Source organism: Mytilus edulis, chromosome 2 (genome assembly GCF_963676685.1).
Source record: "Mytilus edulis chromosome 2, xbMytEdul2.2, whole genome shotgun sequence".
Classification (NCBI taxonomy): Eukaryota; Metazoa; Mollusca; class Bivalvia; order Mytilida; family Mytilidae; genus Mytilus; species Mytilus edulis.
Genome location: NC_092345.1, coordinates 22893786 through 22914734, shown reverse-complemented (window position 1 = coordinate 22914734; position 20949 = coordinate 22893786). Strand labels below are relative to the sequence as shown.

General features: G+C 30.6%; 1 protein-coding gene across 1 annotated transcript; it reads right to left on the bottom strand.

Annotated features, from left to right (window-relative positions):
- Nucleotides 1-399: 399 nt before the first annotated feature.
- LOC139511748 (uncharacterized) lies at nucleotides 400-20112 on the bottom strand. Its single transcript, XM_071298793.1, has 6 exons — nucleotides 19942-20112; nucleotides 12250-13450; nucleotides 10898-11349; nucleotides 7658-7712; nucleotides 4038-4205; nucleotides 400-687 (listed from the first exon to the last, which is right to left on the bottom strand). The coding sequence occupies exons 2-6, from the start codon at nucleotides 13379-13381 to the stop codon at nucleotides 431-433; spliced, it is 2064 nt and encodes a 687-aa protein (XP_071154894.1). The 5' UTR covers nucleotides 13382-13450; nucleotides 19942-20112; the 3' UTR covers nucleotides 400-430.
- Nucleotides 20113-20949: the final 837 nt, after the last annotated feature.

The window sequence follows — 20949 nt, the reverse complement described above, 5'->3', positions numbered from 1 at the left end:
TTTGTTTTTTATTTTTTCTTCTTTATTTCTTTATTTCTTTATTTTATTTAATTTTATTTTTTTATTTTTTTATTTCTTTATCTTTTCTATAGAAAATGTAAAATATTTCCAATTAAGATTTATTTATAAAAATGACATTGTATTTATCTTATATGTATTATATTGTATGTATATCATGTATATGTTGTAATTGTTGGAAATAAAAAAATCAAAAGTTAAAAAAAAAAAAATATATGAGTTCTGTAGGCACATTGTTTTAGGCAATTTTTGTAAGTAAAATTAAGAGTCAAATCAAGCCACACTTTGTTCTGCAATCCTTTTGGAGTGTTTATTAATAGTTAAAACTGGTGATCTTGTTAATTTGGTCATGTCCTCTCCTGAAATTGGAGGTGGTTGGTCTTTCTTCATAACTTCCATTTTTATCTTAGCTTTATCTTAGCATTATAGCTTTGAAGACCTTGTTTGATTTATGAAAGGCTGCGTCGGTGAATAGGGATAATTCCCTATTATAAGGGTCAGAAGTCAGATGACGGTTAATAGAAGATCTGATGCCTCCGAATGAATTTGTTGAATATAATCTACCATCAGCTGTTCTTAATTCAGCATAAAATTTTTCAAGTCTCTCATCAAGAATTTTAATGGATAAATCTTCAAAGTTTGGATCAAATTCTCTTTGTTTCAACCATTCTGAAAGGAAGATGGCAAAATTATTAATGTGTCACATAAAATGAGAACAGTATACATAACAGCACTTATAATTGATTGTATAAAACTGTTTTCTCTGTTTACTAGCTTAAGATTTATCTATATGCATTCATGTGTTGGTTTCAAAATCATGTCAAATTTATACAATATACATGACTTCATTTTCAGAAACAACATCTGTAACAAACATAAACTTTTAGCTACCGCTTTACAAGCAGAACCAAATACAATGAAAGTCCCAACTATGTATTGGCTTCCAAAGCTACACAAAACACCTTACAAATATAGATTTATTTCGTCTTCAAGCCATTGTTCCACTACTAAATTGTCTATTCTTCTTACCAGTACACTTGGTACAATCAAAAACCTGATAAAAAATTGTTCAAATAAACCTTCGAAAATAGTGGAATTAATTACTTTTGGAGTGTCAAGAACTCGTTAGAAGTACTTGATAAATTGCATGCTTATATTGCTGATTTTGAATCTGTTCAAAGTTTTGATTTTTCTACCCTGTATACCACATTGCCGCAAATTCTCATTAAGAAAAAAAATCACACACCTAATTAAATGGGCATTTAAAAAGTCAGAATGTGAATATATATGTTCAAACTCTTTTAGGTCATTTTTTAGTAACAATAAACAAAAAAACTGTCAATTGGACATGCTTTGATACTATATATGCCCTTGAATTTTTACTAGATAACATTTTTGTTCGCTTTGGAGATTCCATCAGGTTATCGGAATTCCAATTGGGACTAACTGTGCACCACTTATTGCGGACCTGTTTTTGTATTGCTATGAGTTACAATTTATGACAAAAATCAGCAAAGACCCATCAAAACAACATCTGATAAACAAATTTAATAATACTTTTAGATATTTGGATGATATATATTTTGGCTCTCAATAATAATGACGACTTCAGTATGTATACTAAAGAAATTTATCCTGTTGAACTTACTTTAAATAAAGCTAATCCTAACAATGACCACGTACTGCCCTTTCCTCGATTTTGATATCTATATCACTTACGGAAAGCTTAATACTAAAATTTATGATAAAAGAGATGATTTTTCATTTCCTATCCTTAATTATCCATTTTTAGATGGTGACGTTTCCTTGTCACCATCTTACGGTGTTTATATATCTCAACTTGTACGATTCGCTCGTGTATGTAACAATGTTTTAGATTTTAACGAGAGAAATTTATGTATTACTGAAAAATTATTACACCAGGTTTTCGATATCACAAACTAGTCAAAACATTTACTAAATTTTATCATCGGTATAAGGACATCATTCGTAAATATAGCTCAACATGCAGACTTCTTATATGTTCAGGTATTTCACATCCATTTTTTTATGGAAATATTCTTTATAAAACACAAAAATGTCAGTATTCACCTCAGAAACTAACAAAACCTTTAAATAGACTTATTGAGAAGGGATATAAGTACGTTACTGTTGTCAGGTCATTAAAGATTGCATATTTTGGCGTTAATATTGATTCACTTATAGGGCCTTTGCATCGGAACTAAACACATTTATTCAAAAACCAGTTGTTGGCATGACACGGGTTATGTTCTTCTCATATATGTTATGATGGTATGATACTAAACACCTAACGGGAAGGATAGTGCCTTATATTCATATGATGAAGACATAATCTTTCAATCAGTTTAATTGAAGTCTGGAGCTGGCATGTCATTTAACTGCTAGTAGTCTGTTGTTATTTATGTATTATTGTCATTTTGTTTAACCCCGCCCAAGTCAGGAGCCTCTGGCCTTTGTTAGTCTTGTATTATTTTAATTTTAGTTGCTTTGTACAATTTGGAAATTAGTATGGCGTTCATTATCACTGAACTACTATATATTTGTTTAGGGGCCAGCTGAAGGACGCCTCCGGGTGCGGGAATTTCTCGCTACATTGAAGACCTGTTGGTGACCTTCTGCTGTTGTTTTTTCTATGGTCGTGTTGTTGTCTCTTTGACACATTCCCCATTTCCATTCTCAATTTTATTGTATAAATCAAGGTGTTTTTCTTGACTAACTGTATAAGGGAATGCTCAGAACTAAGTTTCAAGAAAGCCATAGATGTATATATAAATGTTAAATCAAAAATTTATCAGCATACTTGTATAACACAAAGAATCATTATTTCCATAAAGGTTGGAATTAAGAGTTGTCGTTCTTTAATAATCACCTACTTAAGTAGTACAAAATAATCACTAGTAGAAGTGATTTAATTTTTATGTAACTTTAAATATAGAATACATTTGTACTAATGATCCAGGGACTAATTATGGTTCTAAACTTATCAGAACCAACATCTGTGTTGTCTAGGATGACCAGGTCATTTCAGGTGATGATCTTGTACGGAATCTAGGATAATGACATAAAAATCACTTGTTTAAGTATCATATCTCAATTTTCTTCCCAAAAATAACTTCTTTAATTTCAACACCCTGAACAGTGAAATTTTTATCGCCAACAGTAGAATTTTATTACATAATCTGAAAGAAGAAACCTTGAACTTTACAGGAAAAATACTCCCACTGCTGGGAAAAATATCAGTGCATTATTTAAAGCCATTATTTTAGCATTTTTTCAACTAAAATAGAATTTGCAGCTAAATGATAGCATCAAAGGCATAAACCTTGCTACTTAAAAGAAGCAAAAAATTCTTTTTTTTCAATTTTACTAATGAAAACATATTATTTAAACCTATGTGTTTTAAATTTTGGTAAAACTACAAAATCACAATTTGTGACAAAATTTCGAATTTGCTACTCAAATTTCAATAAGTCCCCTGACTGTCAATAGAAAATATGGGATTTTCTTTTTAAAGATGAGTCAGAGTGATAGGGTCAGAAGAAAATTTCCTATAATCTAGGCCATAAATAAGAATATGTTTGTTTGCCCTAACCCTACCTACCCAGAAAATAGCTGCCTACTCAAAATCTTTTATTGCTTTAATTTGATTCTTTTTAATCAGATCTGCATGACAAAAAACATGTGACGCTTCAGTTTCTCTATCTAATAAATTTTTTTTTTAAATGCCTACCTACCTACCCACTGTCTCTACCTTTGGGTAGGGTTTTGGCAAACCAAAATGTTTTTAAGTGTGGCCCTATTGGTACATAAATTGATGTTCAAAGCTTAGACTATTAATATTTAGAGAGATGGTATTCTCCTAGCACATTGCAACTTATCTTTGCTGCAGTCATACTTTAGACATAGAATTACTACATGAACAGAACTTAACTTTGATAATTCATCTGGTAATCTTTTACTACTGCAATACAATACAACTTGACATAACACAAACTAACCCTTGAACATTTTAACTCCCCATTTTGTTTGTCTCTTTGTAGCTCTATCTATTTCTCCGTCCTTCATTACAGGAAATCTAATACCAGAGTATTCCTGTCCATTCCTGCTGGTCTCTGAATCCTCTGCTCCAGAACCAGAGTAGTTGTCCTCTAACAGACTAGTAGAAACTATAAATAAAAGTAGTAAAATCAATAGGTATTTTTAATTTCTTTCACAGCACATACAAAAGTACGGTAAGTATGAATCTGATGAACCTACATGTAATAATTTATTTTAAAACAGTTTCGTTAAGACCGTTAAGTTTGCTGTAGGGTGTGAGCCAAGACTCTGTGTTGAAGACCGTACCTTGACCTATAATCATGATAATGGTTTACTTTTACATATCATGACTTGTATGGAGAGTTGTCTCATTGTCACTCATACCAGATCTAATAACAGGCTTTGATGTAATTCTAAGGTTACAGGTACATCCTACATTTTGCATTGTTATTTGGTATTGCTGAATACTGTCTGCATACATGTAGAACCAGGTGCTCCGCAGGGCGCAGCTTAATACAACTGCAGAAGTCGAACCCTGAACAGTTGGGGCAAGTACGGACACAAAATTCAAGCTTAATACAGCTTTGAATTTTGGATTGTGATTAAATAGTTGAAACAATATAGGTTTCTGACACAGAATGAATGCGGTCTAAGAACTTTCGTTAGATTCAGCATATCAAAGAACCCCAAGAATTCAATTTATGAAGAAATCTAATTAAGTTCAATTTTGAACCCTTTAGACCTTAATGTAGACCAATTTAAAAACAGAACCAAGTATTAATATTCTATATACACGGTTAGAATCGACATATCAAGCAACCCCAATAATTCATTTTTTGATGAAATCAAACAAAGTTTAATTTTGGACCCTTTTGGCCACTTTTATTCCTAAACTATTGGGACCAAAACTCCCAAAATCAATCCCATCCTTCTTTTTGTGTTTATTAACCTTGTGTTTAAATATCATAGATTTCTATTCACTTATAATAAAGTTATTGTGCAAAAACCAAGAAAAATGTTAATTTTGGCCCTTTTAGGGCCCCTAATTCCTCAACTGTTCGGACCGAAACCCTAAAAATCAATCCCAACCTTCCTATAGCAGTATTGAACCTTTTTGTTATAGAGAGCCATTCACTAAAACTTAAGTTATTGTCCGGAAACTAAATCTGTCTTTGGACGACGACAACGCAGACGACAACAACATCATACCATTATGCGACGCAAATTTTTTTTTTGCGGCCGTTTAAAAATTATATACTCTCAAATCAAGTCAGTAACATGAAAATTTGTAACGGTGCACAAAACCACTCAATACAGTTTCTTACCTAATTTTGCTGTTAGTCCCAGGCTCAACAAAAATAGGAACTGAACATGACTGTACAATGACCTCTTTAATGATTTTTTACTTTTTTGTCGAGCCTGCGACTTTTGTTGCAAAAGCGAGACATAAAGATCCTACATTCCATCGTCGTCAACGTCATCTAATGACAGGACAAAACATGACTGTACATTGATCATGACCTCTTTAATGATTTTTGCCTTTTTTTTGTTACATTGTTGTCTCATTGCAGTATACTGCTCATGCTGTGCCCTTGCCTACTAACTAAAAAAAATCTAAAAATCTAATTGTACTGATTTATGAACTGAATATGGCTCTAAACATTTACAATGTGATTTTTTTTTCATTATGCAGTACATACTGGGTTTATACTTAATACAATAGTATATTAAACTTATTAAATCATGCAATACTTGTATATAACATTAATATAGTATATTGAGACAAATATATATAGGACCCATAAACAAGCAACATTTTAATCTGGCTATGTTTTCCTGTACTTCATTCAACTAGTGTATTGCCCAAAAGCAAAAAATTGAATATAAATTCAAATCATATAACGAATTTGAAGTTCTTTTACTACATTTATTCTGTGTCAGAAATTTAGTTCCAATCCAAATTCAGACCTGTACCAAGCATGAATGTTGTGTCCAATTTGGCCCCAATTTTCAGGGTTGGACATCTGCTGTCGTATCCAGCTGCACTCAGTGAAGCAATTTCATTTTAACTGTTATCATGGTTATTCTCTATTCTGTAAACCTCACCAAGACCCTTAAATATACCTTTTTCATTTTTATATGTAATTCAACGATTCTACAGCTGTATGTCCATAGTCAAAATAAGGGATTTGGTTTAAACCAACTGGAGCTGATAAAGTATTACAATCCAGAATTTGACCATCAACAGACTTTTAACAGTTACAATTTTTTTTACTTATATACAGGCTTTTTTTACAATAAATAAAACAATTCATCTCCTAAGCTGTTTTTTTTCATATTTTTATTCTATGAATCCTGTGCTTTTCATAAGAAATGGATATCAAGAGTTGCTTACCATATGTATACTCAACTAATTGAATATTTGAAATCTATTTTTTTATGGGATAACAATTACACATGAAAACCAAGTTAACTCAATCCATATTACGGACATCTAAAACTGTTTATCCCATTACTTTGACTAAAATTAAAATAAAACTAAAATTGGAAATAAGGCTATACTCCTGGTCCAATTGCATAATTGTTCTGTACATCAAAGTACCTGTACATGTACTATGAATGTTAATAATAAATCAAAAACCAATTGTTCAGAGAACCATTGATGGTCTTTCCACCAGTAATGATTTTTTTTATATGAAAATATTAAATTTTGGTTTTAAATGTCAATTTCAGCGTCAAATGACAACTTATTGTACGCTGATTCCAAAAATATAAGGTTTATATACAAAAAGATATAAATAAGGGAGATAATTTTCTACTTCCAGTTCAAAATATGTTACTTCCAGTACTGTCCTATAGATTACTTGACGCTGATTCCGAAAATATATGGTTTTACATACTTTTACAATAATTTATTACAAAAATTAGCTACTTCCGGTTTGCAAAAGGTCACTTCTGGTTAGCTTTTTCAACGTCATATTGCTTGCAACCTAATGCAAAAAGTCTAATAGCTTTAACATGAATACATTGTACATATGAGATAAAAGCAAAGGTCAAAATCCTGAATGTTGAATTAACATATGACCTTGAGTTCAATTTCAAGGTCATAAACCAAGGACCTCAAATCAGACTCTAGGTCTTTACTTTATATTGTTAATGAGTTATATTACCATACGACTGATATAAGATATAAAAGGGGGAAAACTAACATCAAATGTTTACGTACCCTTTTGACTAAAATTTATGTGTAACTACATGTCGCGACTAACAATTGTGTGAAAATATTTTGTTGATATCTTATAAGATTTCTGAAAATGAGCAATAACAAGCCAATGTCAAAATTTTGAACATGACCTTGACCTTTGACCTTGACCTCATTTTCATTTTTTTGAACCAAGGACCTCAAATCAAAAGACCCTAGGCCTATGTCACTTATCATTTACCAGTTAGAAATGCAAATCAGTTATATCATATACAAAAGGGGGGATAACTCTCATATGGAGTCTCCGGATAGCTTCGACTAAAATTATTCATTTCATCCTGAGGATATAACGAGCAATTTGGTAAAATAAATTTTTACCTTTTTCTTCTGTGTGGGAACCGTTTTTGGTAACCAGATCTGTTTGTAAAGGAACCTGAAATCATATCTCAATATATAAATTATACTTTTAATATTAACATAACACCTTAATAGGATATATCATGATATGCAAGATTTAAGAAGAAAGTACAATTTTGATTGTGTGAACCTAATACTCGGCTTACAAACAAAGGCAAATCGTATTATGACAATTTTCATTAAATTGGCTGTAGTTACATATTGCAAAACTAGTTTAACCCAAACTGTCATGTGTGAAAATTCTTTTCCAGTACATGTATTTTACGTAATTTGAAGTATATTGATATAAGAAGATGTGGTATGAGTACCATTGAGACAACTTTCCATCCAAGTCACAAATTGTAAAAAAAAAAACCAACATAATAGGTCAAAGTATGGACTTCAACACAGAGCATTGGTTCACACTGAACAGTAAGATTATGTTAATTACCAAATAGTTCATGATCTGCAAAATTTTTGTCCAGTTTGATTACCGTTCATTTTCAACTACCAGACATCATTTACATGATGGCTGTTGGTTTTCTCTTTTAAATTGTTTCACATTGTGTCTTCTTTGGGATTTTTAAAGATGTATTTATTTATATTTTTGTTATTGAGTCTTAACTAATAGTTGTCTCATTTGCAATCAATCTACATCTCTTTATTTTCATGTTTTTACTAATATTCAAAGTTGAAGGGATATACATAAATGATGTAAATGTACATGTCGGTAACACAACTAAACATTCAAAATTCACCATTTCTTTGCTGATTATTATAAAATAAAAGTTCATTGTTTATCATATATAAAATAATGATCATGTTCATTGGATATCATGTGTAGCTTAAAATATAATCTTTATGCAATATTAAACATATTGCTATTATTTCATAGAAATGTAATTATATTATTAAAGATGTGGTGAAAAAAAAAACCATTACATTTTTTTTCTAACCATCTAACTGGACTCCTATTTTACATCTATAACATGAGAGATGAATATTTTGATATATTTTTAAGATTGAGTTGTTTCCCTTTATACAGTTATTGAAATTAATTTGGGCATATGTTTTTACTCTTTGGCATGTTTAGTGATTTGATATATTTAAAATATACATTTAGAAGAATCAAGAAAAAACATTTAAATAAGTTTTTGATTACATTGTTCAAAATGGATAATGATAATTCACAATTATTAAAATTGAGAATTGAAATGGGGAATGTGTCAAAGAGACAACAACCCGACCATAGAGCAGACATATTGTCTATAGTTACACATTATATATTTTCATTCTTTCCTATTCATGCACCTGGATTCCAATCTATATACATATATATTTAGTAGTTTTTAAGTGGTTTGTGTTCAGAGATTTTCACTAAACATTTTGAAATTCAGTTGATTTACAAAAATTTGTCAATAAGTTAAAACCAGGTGCTCCACAGGGCGCAGCTTTATACGACCGCAGAGGTCGATCCCTGAACAGTTGGGGAAGGTATGGACAAAACATTTAAGCATGATACAGCTCTGAATTTGGATTGTGTATGGGTTTATTACACAAAACAAATGTCAAGATTTTACAAATCAATTAAAGATTTCTTCTTCAAACTTATTTAAATCTAAAATTAAATAGTTGACACAGCATAGGTTTCTGACACAGAATGAATGTGGTCTAATGAACTTAAAAATTTCCAACATATATTATCAACTACTATTCTATACAAAGAAAGATAACTCAAATTGAAAATTAATTGCTATTGCACAATATTGTGCAATTAGATATTTCTTGCTATTGTGCAATACTGTGCAATTGAAAATTTCTTGCTATTGCACAATACTTGATATGGAATCCTGATTTTGGACCAACTTGAAAACTGGGCCCATAATCAAAAATCAAAGTACATGTTTAGATAAAGCATATCAAATAAGCCCAATAATTTAATTTTTGTTAAAATCAAACTTAGTTTAATTTTGGACCCTTTGGACCTTAATGTAGACCAATTTGAAAACTGGACCAAAAATTAAGAATCTACATAAACAGTTAGATTTGGCATATCAAAGAACCCATTTATTCAATTATTGATGAAATCAAACAAAGTTTAATTTTGGACCCCCATTTGGACCAACTTGAAAACTAGGCCAAAAATTAAAAATCTAAGTACATTTTTAAATTCAGCATATCAAAGAACCCCAAGGATTCAATTTTTGTTAAAATCAAACTAAGTTTAATTTTGGACCCTTTGGACCTTAATGTAGACCAATTTGAAAACGGGACCAAAAATTAAGAATCTACATACATAGTTAGATTCGGCATATCAAAGAACCCCAATTATTCAATTTTTGATGAAATCACACAAAGTTTAATTTTGGACCCTTTGGGCCCCTTATTCCTAAACTGTTGGGACCAAAACTCCCAAAATCAAACCAAACCTTCCTGTTATGGTCATAAACCTTGTGTTTAAATTTCATAGATTTCTATTTACTTATACTAAAGTTATGGTGCGAAAACCAAAAATAATGCTTATTTGGGCCCCTTTTTGGCCCCTAATTCATAAACTGTTGTGACCTCAACTCCCAAAATCAATCCCAACCTTCCTTTTGTGGTCATAAACCTTGTGTTAAAATTTCATTGATTTCTATTCACTTTTACTAAAGTAAGAGTGCGAAAACTAAAAGTATTCGGACGACGACGACGAGGACGACGACGACGACCACGACGCAGACGACGACGACGACGACGCCAACGTGATAGCAATATACGACCAAAAAATTAAAATTTTTGCGGTCGTATAAAAATATATGCATATGGCCATACTAACAAGTATTGTCTATCTATATGATGCACTTCAAATAGATTTATTATCTACTGTGTACACAGGTGTCTTAATGGGGGGACCTTCAAGACGAATAACAGTAAAAAAAATCTTGCTAAATGATGTTAAAGGTAATTTTTGGTGAATGCATGATGATAAACAGTTTACTTTTTCTTAAAGACATTAAAAAATATCAACTGATCGTGACAAATCATGTTTTACTCTTCCCAAAAATAATGGTAACTGTAAACAGATAAATATTTGAGACCTCTGCAAATCATGTTTATAAGGGTATTTTGAAAAATCACAATATTTTAGTTAATTTCAAATTGGTAGTCAAAAATGACTCTTTGACGCCTGACAGATAAGGGCATTTCTACACCTGTAAACGTGCAATATCTGGCACTTACCTGTATGCTTACTGAATTACATTTTTTGTTAAACTGATGGTAATCTGCAGTTGACTTTCTTTTGTGGCCAACTTTAGATTCTACACTGCTTGATGTATGTTTATTTTCAATGTTGCTAAACTGTTCAAAATTGGGAAATCTCACAATCAGAGGAGAATTGTCATCTTGTATATCTTTACCATATGCACATGTCTGACCTGTATCATAACCAGTATCAACTGTTTCTACTTTCACTTTGATTGTACTTTCACTTTCAGAACTGTTACATGTATTTAAGTGGTATATGTTATTTTCCTCCACTAGCTGGTTTTCTGTTTTAACTGGTACTTGTATAACTTTCAATGACTCTCCTTCTTTACACACCATCATTACTGGTACTGGTTGAATAGAAGTATCAATTGTGTCTGTTGGGTTTTCATGTTCTATTGTTGGTTGATAGTTCTGTGTCTTGTCTGAAAAGAGTGACAATAATTTAACTTTCTAGCTCTGAGCGACTATATGAATCTGAAAAAGCCAACAGGAATTTGAACTTGGAAATTGTTCTTTATAATATAAAAGTAAGCATCAAGGTACTAACAAAGACAAAAGAAAAATTCAATGTATGGAAATTTTATTTTAATTGTTTGAAAAACATGATTAAATTGAGAATGGAAATGGGGAATGTGCCAAAGAGACAACAACACAACCATAGAGCAGACAACAGCCGTTATCAATATGTTAAGAAATGGATTTATCTCCCCTTTTATTCAATAAGAACTAATAGTATGTCATAGGTATGTTTTTGTTTTTATTTCACAATCTACATTAAGTGTAAGTTTTGAGTAATCAATATCATAGATTGTTTTTACATGTTTTATCTGGGGCTTAACTGTGAAAAATTTTCATAACACAATTCTTATGAAATATTTTAAATCAGTTGTTCTAAATAGTCACTCATAACTTCCAAGATATTCAGATATTGAAACTGTGATTTATATTGTAGCTTTTAATCCCCCCCCCCTCAAATCCTTTGTAGAACTGATAATCTGTAAAAATAAAATAATCATCTATAAAACATCATGTAGCTGCCAATATTCGGATGAAACTGAGTTAAAAGAAATTAAAAACTTGTTTTATATTTACAGTATAAACATGTGCAACTGTATGACTAGTACTGTATGTTCAGGATCTTAAACATGAATATGTCAACATAAGTGACCTGTGGACATGTATTAATATAAATGATAGCTTAATTAGATTTTTTTAACAGAAATTAGTTCTAAATCATATAAATTTCATCTTATTTAAATTTCAATGGTGCAAAATTTGTTAAATGAATTGATATATATATCTGTGAGATCTATAATATTTACCTGCACTTTCTTTCACTACTGATTCTTTATAGCAGGGAAGATTCTCTTTTGTCATACAACTAGGATTTTCAATACAAATGTAACTACTGGATGATGGGTCTTTCTGGTGAGACTCTGACTTAGTGCCTAATGCAGCTTTAGTCTTCTCTTTTTCAATATTTTGTAAACTATCTAAATAGAGTTTTTCTTGAGGTATATTTTCCTTTCTTGGCCATTTTGGAATCTTGGTGTCTTTGAATTTAACAGTTTTATTAGGCTGGGAACAACTTATCAACCATTCACCACTTGAAGATCGACCAATCAAAAGTTTCCCAGGAGGTAGGGTATAAAAATGTTCCCCGCAAAAGTCATTTCTTTTCTTCATTAAATTGTCAACCACATCTTGATTCTGAATTATTATATCCTGTTTAATATTGTCAGGGGCTAATAGCAACGAACACTCTTTCTCCGCCATTTCATATAAATTTTCATCTTTTTCCTTAAGATCATTGCGATAACAATGTTGACTTATTTTAAACTGAAAGTCCTCACTAGTTAGGCTATGTTTTAACTCCTCAAGTAAAGTGTCATTTGCTGGACAAATTATAATATCTGTATCAGACAATGGCTGTTTATATTTGAATTGCTGACCTTCTAAAAGGCCATGTTCGTCTATAACAGTGTGAGTAGTATTTGCTGTTGAGTCGGTGAAAGTGTGTAGTAAAGGTAGTCTTATTTCCATGAATTCAAATGTTGGATGAGTTATAACAAGTGATATTGGAAAGGGAGGTAACTCAGATGTGGTCAGATTACACATCCCTGATACAGCTTTTGATTGCTGTCTTATTTTATTGTATAAAAGTTTTGATGAATTAGAAAACTGATTTTTAGTTTTAACACTGTTTTTAAAATGATTCACATTTGTCTTTTTTGTAGATAAAACATCTGCAGACCTAACTTGTTGTATATTAGAATTGAACACACATCCAGTGTCTGCGTCATTCAAACTGTCAGGTGTCCCATCATTACATTGTGTAATATACATTTCAAATCTATTTTCATCGTCCCTTTCACTGTTATTGTCCTCATTCTTTAAATCAACACCAATGTTCTCACAAGACAAATCTAGTTCACTAGCATGACTAGTTTCCATATTTCTTATAAAATGATATCCTTCAGCTACTTTCTTTATATATATATTGCATACTGTAAGTTTATCTTACTGCAAACAAAAATGTACAAACATAAGTTACATATATATGCATGCCTTAAAATCACCAATAATTGTATGTTTTCCTGAGATAAGATTTTAAGTTTTTTTCATGTCATGACTTTTTATAGCTCAAAAATCTTTAGACTGAGATAAGTCTGGACGTCATTGGTTATTTTGGTTATATTTTGCAATCCTAACTTCCGTATACATGTTTCATTCATCAAGACTTTTATTTACATTTACAATTGAAAATGTAAAACCTGTACAAGCAATTTTTGTTTGAAATATTACAAGGTTTGAAATACAAAACATTATATATACATTCAGTTTTTACCACTGATTATACGTAAAAACATTGTGAAATTATGTACTAACATGACTAAGAATATAAATTAATGACAATGAAAATTACACTTATTTTGATATTTCAGGTGAATATATGTATCTATAGTCATGATAGTGATAATGTAATGTATAAGCTCATTCTAATTATGTTTGCTCAACAAGTACTTCATTTAGAACTTAGTCGGAAAATTAAAATATTATTTATCATGTTTATTCTCACTGTAAAAATGTATTGAGTATTCAATTTATATCATTATAATGAAGATGTAAGGATAATCCCTCCCAGATTATCATAGGATTATACATTTTCATTCTCCTTTGAAATGAGTGGTAGCAGGGCATTTAAATACTTTTATAAAATAATGTACTTTTTTAAAAATATTGACTTTAAAGTAAAGTAGATTGCAATTTATGAGGGTAAAGATTAAAGATAGTTATCCTGATTTAAAGATATATATACAGTCTTCAATTTCAATGAAGCAAATGTCAACAAACTTCTAATATATAATTCAAATATTTATTTTTTTAATTTATCTTTAATCTTGCTAATTGCAATCTAGACCAAAGCAAAACAGACTCTAATACTCCTATTTATCAATTAATTTGTACTTCACAAACACAATTGATTTCAATCAGTTTGAATTAAGCATGTTCTTTAAAGATATTTTAATCTATATAGCATGTATAATATGGTTATAAACTACATTACTCAATACTGTGAAAATGAAAAATTAAATATATATGTTAGATTGATAGATTAGTGTGAAACACCACTTTCTACACTATTGGCATACATGTCAATAAAAACATTAAAACAACAAGGACTGTGCGGCATAGACCTTATGACAGGGACATAATATTTGCAACCAATGGAAATCAATCATTTTGAAAGGAGTGTACCACTTTGAAATTTCCACACCAATTTATGCTGTCACATTTAGTTTGATCAAAAGAGCATTATACGACAGTGGACATTACTCACAGATTAAGTGAGAGATTAGGAAAGCTTTAAAAGGACCTATAATGTGTTTCAAAAATTGGGTTATTTGACATCCCATCTTCTATTCTTTCCATAGAATATCAAAATATGAATCTTAAATTCTGAAGTGAAACTGGTTGATCCTTGTACACATAAAATTTCAAACAAAGAATCCCCTTTTATAATCTCAAACACAATCATGCTCAGTGGACCTTGAAATTGAGGTCAAAACTCTTATATGGCATCAAAATTTAGAAAGATCATAGGGAACATTTATATTAAGTTTTTAGCTGATCAATGCTGATTGGACTTCAACTTCATCAAAAACTACCTTGACAAAAAACTTTAACCTACCCACTCACATTTTAATTTCCTTTTTTCAGTGGACCATGAAATTGGAGTCAAAAGTAGACAAAACTCTTATTTGGTGTTTTAAATCCTTGAAGGATCATATCATGAGGAACATGTGTACCAAGTTTCAACATGTTCAAGTTGATTGAACTTTAACTTCATCAAAAACTACCTTGAACAAAAGCTTTAACCTGAAGCAGGACAGTCTGATGGACCAACAAACGAACCAACGAATGCACATACCATAAAACATTATGCCCGTAGGTGGGGAATTTAAAAAAAAAAAAAAGCTAACTGATTAATTACTGTTTAAAAATGTTTGTGAAAAACTGTTAATTACCAACAGCAAGTAGTGTAATTAAGTGGCACTAGTCCACAAAATGACAAAGTCATGAAAGGCAGGAATAAATAGCCTTTCATTATTTTAATTAGCAACAAGAAGCGACAATAAGAAGAATTTAGTAAATGAGTAACAAGAAAACTAATTTAGAAAAGAGGATAAATTAAGCATCAAGATATATTTTAAATAATTAGTATTTGCAAATTGAAATAAAGAGATATGGAAACATGCATTAAACATGTTAAAAGTATTGTTTAAAATAAACAGGAATTTTCAGCCATTATAACATGTATATGATATTGAGAGAAGAACTTTATAAGGGGACGTGGTCCCCTACATTGCCCTATAACAGTAGAAAAATTTTAAAAAAAAATTAAAAAAAAAAAAATCAGGAAAATTTCCCGAAAATTTTCATTGTACTAATTAATGAACTCATAATCGTTCACTTTTTTTTGTCACTTTTTTCAATTCCCGCATCTGCGCAGAAATCTACTTCCTTTTCTCTGTCTTGTTTGCATGAGACTTTGAATAAAATATATATTTATCAGTCTAGTAAAATATAGTAAAAACGTTAACGGATGGCAGTGTTTCTTTGTTTACATTGAACATGACATCATAACTTAAATAACGTCACAACTAAAATCCCTTATAACAGAACCAAAATCTAAAACGTTACGGTATTTCCCTTTCTCAAGTTTTTTTTAACATGTTTGAATTAAAAAAATATAATTCATACAAACTTCGTCCCCTTTCAGACATGACAGGTCAGAGGTGGATCAAGGGGGTGGTCATCCGGTGCCAGTGACCACCCCCTGGGTTTGCAAAAATGGTGCACCATGTACCAAAAAATAGTGCACCTTGAACATTTTGAAAAATAAATTCGTCAATCAAATCAATTTGTCTATCGTAATCACCAGTCATAAAGTTGTCATTATTTTCCTTAAGGCTAAATACATGTACCTTGACAGGTATGTTTATACAATGAACATGAAATCAACAATCGCTAATTACTTGGTCGATTTCTTTGATGTTAAGGTGTAAAAATGAAGAGACAGTCCTCAATCTTGGATGTTTTTAGCAGGTAATTTATACTTTTTTTACATTACGTAACTTATCATTAATTTTTAAAGTTTGTATAATAACTTTTCTCGACCAATAATATTTTTTTACTGTGATTCCAAAATTCAAAAATAATATTAAAGTTTTAAAGTCACATAAATAAACATTAAATGTTCGAACGATCACATTCACAACTTGTTACACTCATTGTGCAAACAATTTTGAGAATTGCATATATATTGGGATAATCAGGTTTGTTGCATTTTTTAATGGTTTCAGCAGCTGACTTTGGCAATGTATCTGTGGTATGTTTCCAGAAATGCAACCACCTATCTACTTCCGAAGAAATTCAAAATGGACTAGGCAAGTCAGAGTGATAAAAATCAAGAAACGGTTTAATGTTCTCGAGTATTACATGAGCGTGTTGTTCTCAAAATTGTTTGCACAATGAGTGTAACAAGTTGTAAATGTGAGCGTTCGAATAGCATGAATAGTGAGCTTGGGTTACTGAAAACATTTTGACGTGCAACAATGGGCCAGGACCGACTAAATGGACTTGCACTGATGCACGTGCATTACAAATTAGAGTTAGAACTTGATGTTATAGTTGACATGTTTGCAAGCAGGCATCCAAGAAAAATGAAATTGGAATCAATTTTATAAATAATGTGTAACTTTTGTCTTCTATAGTTGTAACTATTTTCATGATACCAATAAAAAAAATTGAATTTTAATTTAAGATTTCAAAAGGTGACCACCCCCTAATAAATTCCTGGATCCGCCCTTGCAGGTAATGCCTGCCTCATATTAAATGTTTGTTCATTTGATCTCAAAAGCATGTTGAACAATGGTAACAGATTATCAGGGTTTTTTTTCGTTAATTCCTCACTAACATGACTAATAGGGTTCTACAATGGAATTATAGAGTTTAATTTTAAGAAAGAAAACAAACAATGAGTCTCATAGTCATAGACCATAAGTAGAAATAAGTGTTTGTGTTTATATGATTACGGAGGCACCAATGTCAATGATTTATAGTTATCCCATACCATTGTAAACTCTTACCAACGTCAACTCGTACCACTAAAAAAACTCTTACCAATGCAAGCTCGTACCACTGCTAACTCGTAGTGTACCAACTTATTTAAATGCATGATTTAAATGGTGTTTCATCATGTTAATGATGAATATATACTTTAATTTCACTCAATACCTCTGAAGTCTGCAAAATGTATATAATTTGAAAGTACTATGACCAATTTGTAGATAATGTTCCTTGTCTATTGGATAGAAAACACTGTGGCAGATTTGCTTTGTTGTCACCCTTGTATATACTCTTTTTTAAACTTTTACTGATAATTATTGGATTTAATTTTTAATCAATCCAAATCAGTAACATTGAATAGATTTGGGTAATTTTTTATTGTTTCCAGGGATGATTCCACTATATAGTTTAGGGCCGCTTAGCGGCCCTTAAATCGGCCAGCAGCCCCAAAAAAATGTACATGAAAATGAATTCCCTATTCAGGAAAATAAAATAAAAATCGATATTTCCAGAAAAGTTTCTGTCATTGATTAAGGCAACTATAATTTTCCATAGTTTGTTGTCAAAACGTTAAAATCCAGATAAGAATGCTGTTTATGATCAAATTAAATTAAAAATGATTTAATTATGTCAACATGTGGCAAACAATTTCAGCAGCCGAATTCAATCGATTAATATGTTTTTGGAGTATTCGATCTTGTAAAAGCCGATCGCCCAGGAGGTTGATAAAAATGGGTGTCAAAGCAGACCTCGGCAGAGAGCAAATTCAAATTGAGATATAACATTGATGAATAAATTTTAATGGGCACCGATCGCGTAAAAGCAGATCAAGCAGATCACCCAGCTTCATCATCAGAGCCGGTTATATAATATGATGAAAACTTGTTTTGTAAAAGAAATTATTTCCTCAAAAGACAAAAGTTTGAGTGTTTTTTGAAAATAATATTGATGATAGACCATTCATGAAATACGATGTCATCATTATGGAACTATTTCAAAAGTTTTGAAGATGATCCAAATGATTTTAAAGAACACTGGTTTAATGCTTTAAATATCTTATCAATTAAGTATATAAACTTTTGTAATCTGTATTCGAAAATTGACCAGTTCAATTTGAAATCCATTTGAATCAAGGTAAATTTGTGGAGATGACCTGCTGTTGAAAAAATACCTGATGAATGATTTTTTTCAGGGGTTTTTGTTAGCTGGAATATATGTTTTTGTAATAGGCCTAGGTAACTTTAGCTAAGACTAGTGCATCATGTTCAATGATATTCATGTAATAACAGTAGCCCATCCAGAATTATTCAAAATGTTACAACTTACATGAACATCAGTGTACAGGTTAAACATAATAATATACATTTTCCGTTTTTACAGGAAAATAATGTTATTTCGACTGTCTTAGATGTTATGCTTAAAAAATTCCAAATTAGAATAAAAATTCCCAATTTGATGTTCAAGGGACGGACCCATTTGAAAACACCTGGAATCATCCCTGGTTTCTCAAAGGAATTTTATTCATTGAAAGAATTGATTTATTGTGTTTTAAAGGTTTTAAATTGTTTATGACTAACAGTAAGAAAGTATGAAATTTATTATATAATATATTTAGCACAACATAATAGAGTATTCACCGACCGTGCAAGGGATGTATAGCCAGTCAAGGTCGTTAAAAACTTCCATTTGTTGTAATAAAATATGACAATGCTTTTATTACATATAAAGTATGAAATAAGTCATATTCACTTTATGTGTGAGATACATGTATGCATGGCTATATGATATTTAGTAGTGACACCCCTTTAGAGGAAATTAACTGATATATATGTGAAATGGTACCTGAAATCATCCTCAGCTTAAAGTGGGGTTTGAGTTGCTTCAGTCTTTCGTTTTTTATGTTGTGTCTTGTGTGCTATTTTTTGTCTGTTTGTCTTTTTATTCATACAGAAATAATTATGCATATGAGACAATATCTGAAAAAGTCTAATATCCATGTCCCATATTTTACCAGCAATTATTTTTATTCAGGCATCTTTTTGGAAAATTTAAAGTTTTAGCATTAACTAGAGTATATAATGCACCAACTGCACCCAATCAAACAATCTTTTAAATATTTCTTCTAATGAAATATTATGATTTAAATGGTCACCCCCCCCCCCCCTTTTCCCCCCAAAAAAATCATATGGTGGGATCCCTTGTTATTTTCTGAAAATTAAGTTTTCATAAAAATCTGGTATTAAATTCAAAGATATTTTAATTTATTGTATAAAGCTTAAAAAACATTCGTTTTCATTAAAATCTACAAAGTTTACAAAAACATAAAACATTTGTATTTTTTAATATATTTTGTAGATTTTAATGAAAACGAATGTTTATACCTGTGTGTCTGTCTTGTTTACTGGTCTTATGGACCCTTTTTAGTGCTGACTTTTTAGTTTACACAAAGGGGGGTATTCTAAGGTTTAAATGAAGTTGTTGTAGCCTTGGATAGAAGCTATTTCAAACCGAAAGAACACATAATTCGTTCGGCTTATTCTTCTGATTCCATCCATCTATCGTCGGTTTCGGTTGCGGTAAATATTTATTTACGGTCTCACTAATTAGCGACAAGAAGCGTCAAGAAGCGACAAGAAACTATTTAGCGACAAGAAAACATTTTTTTTTATTATTAGAATTACTTATTTCAAATAAATATTTAAAGAATATGCAAAAGAAAACAATTTTAACGAAAGTTAATATTGATAGAAAAAAAAAGAAACATGATCTAACCCAGTTGTGCTAATATTTGATTATGTATAACAGCAAGAAGTATTACGTTTACCCTATTATTTATATTATATTACTTTTACTTGTGTTTTAGAACAATAATATATTTATCTTATAATTTGTTTTTTAAAATATATAATAAACTTGCAAAATGCATAAGTTGTGCACTATTGTCCAGAAAATACATACGCAAATTGTGAAATACAAAGAACTGAAATCAAACAAGAGGAAAACATAGTTAAAATGTCAATATTTTCCATCATTTTATTTAGTGTTCTACTTCATTTAACGATATTTATCATGTTTATGCATATTGATTGAAGATTAAAAGAAATTAATGACAATCTTGAGTTTTCAACAGGTGCATGTTCACTATTTACAATGATTGTATATTCTGGCGCGTGTAATTGTATCGTCTGACGCGTGTACAAAGTTGAAGGTGTTAATTGGATGTTATTGTAACAATAAAACAAGGGACACGCGCCTCGTTAATCTCATTTGATGTTCTACATTGTGTATTACCTTAAGATAAGGTTGGTCCTATCAGGAAAAATGAATTGTACAGTTAGAAAGGAAATAATATTTCATGTTTTTGTGTCAATAAATCCTTCAAAAGAAAG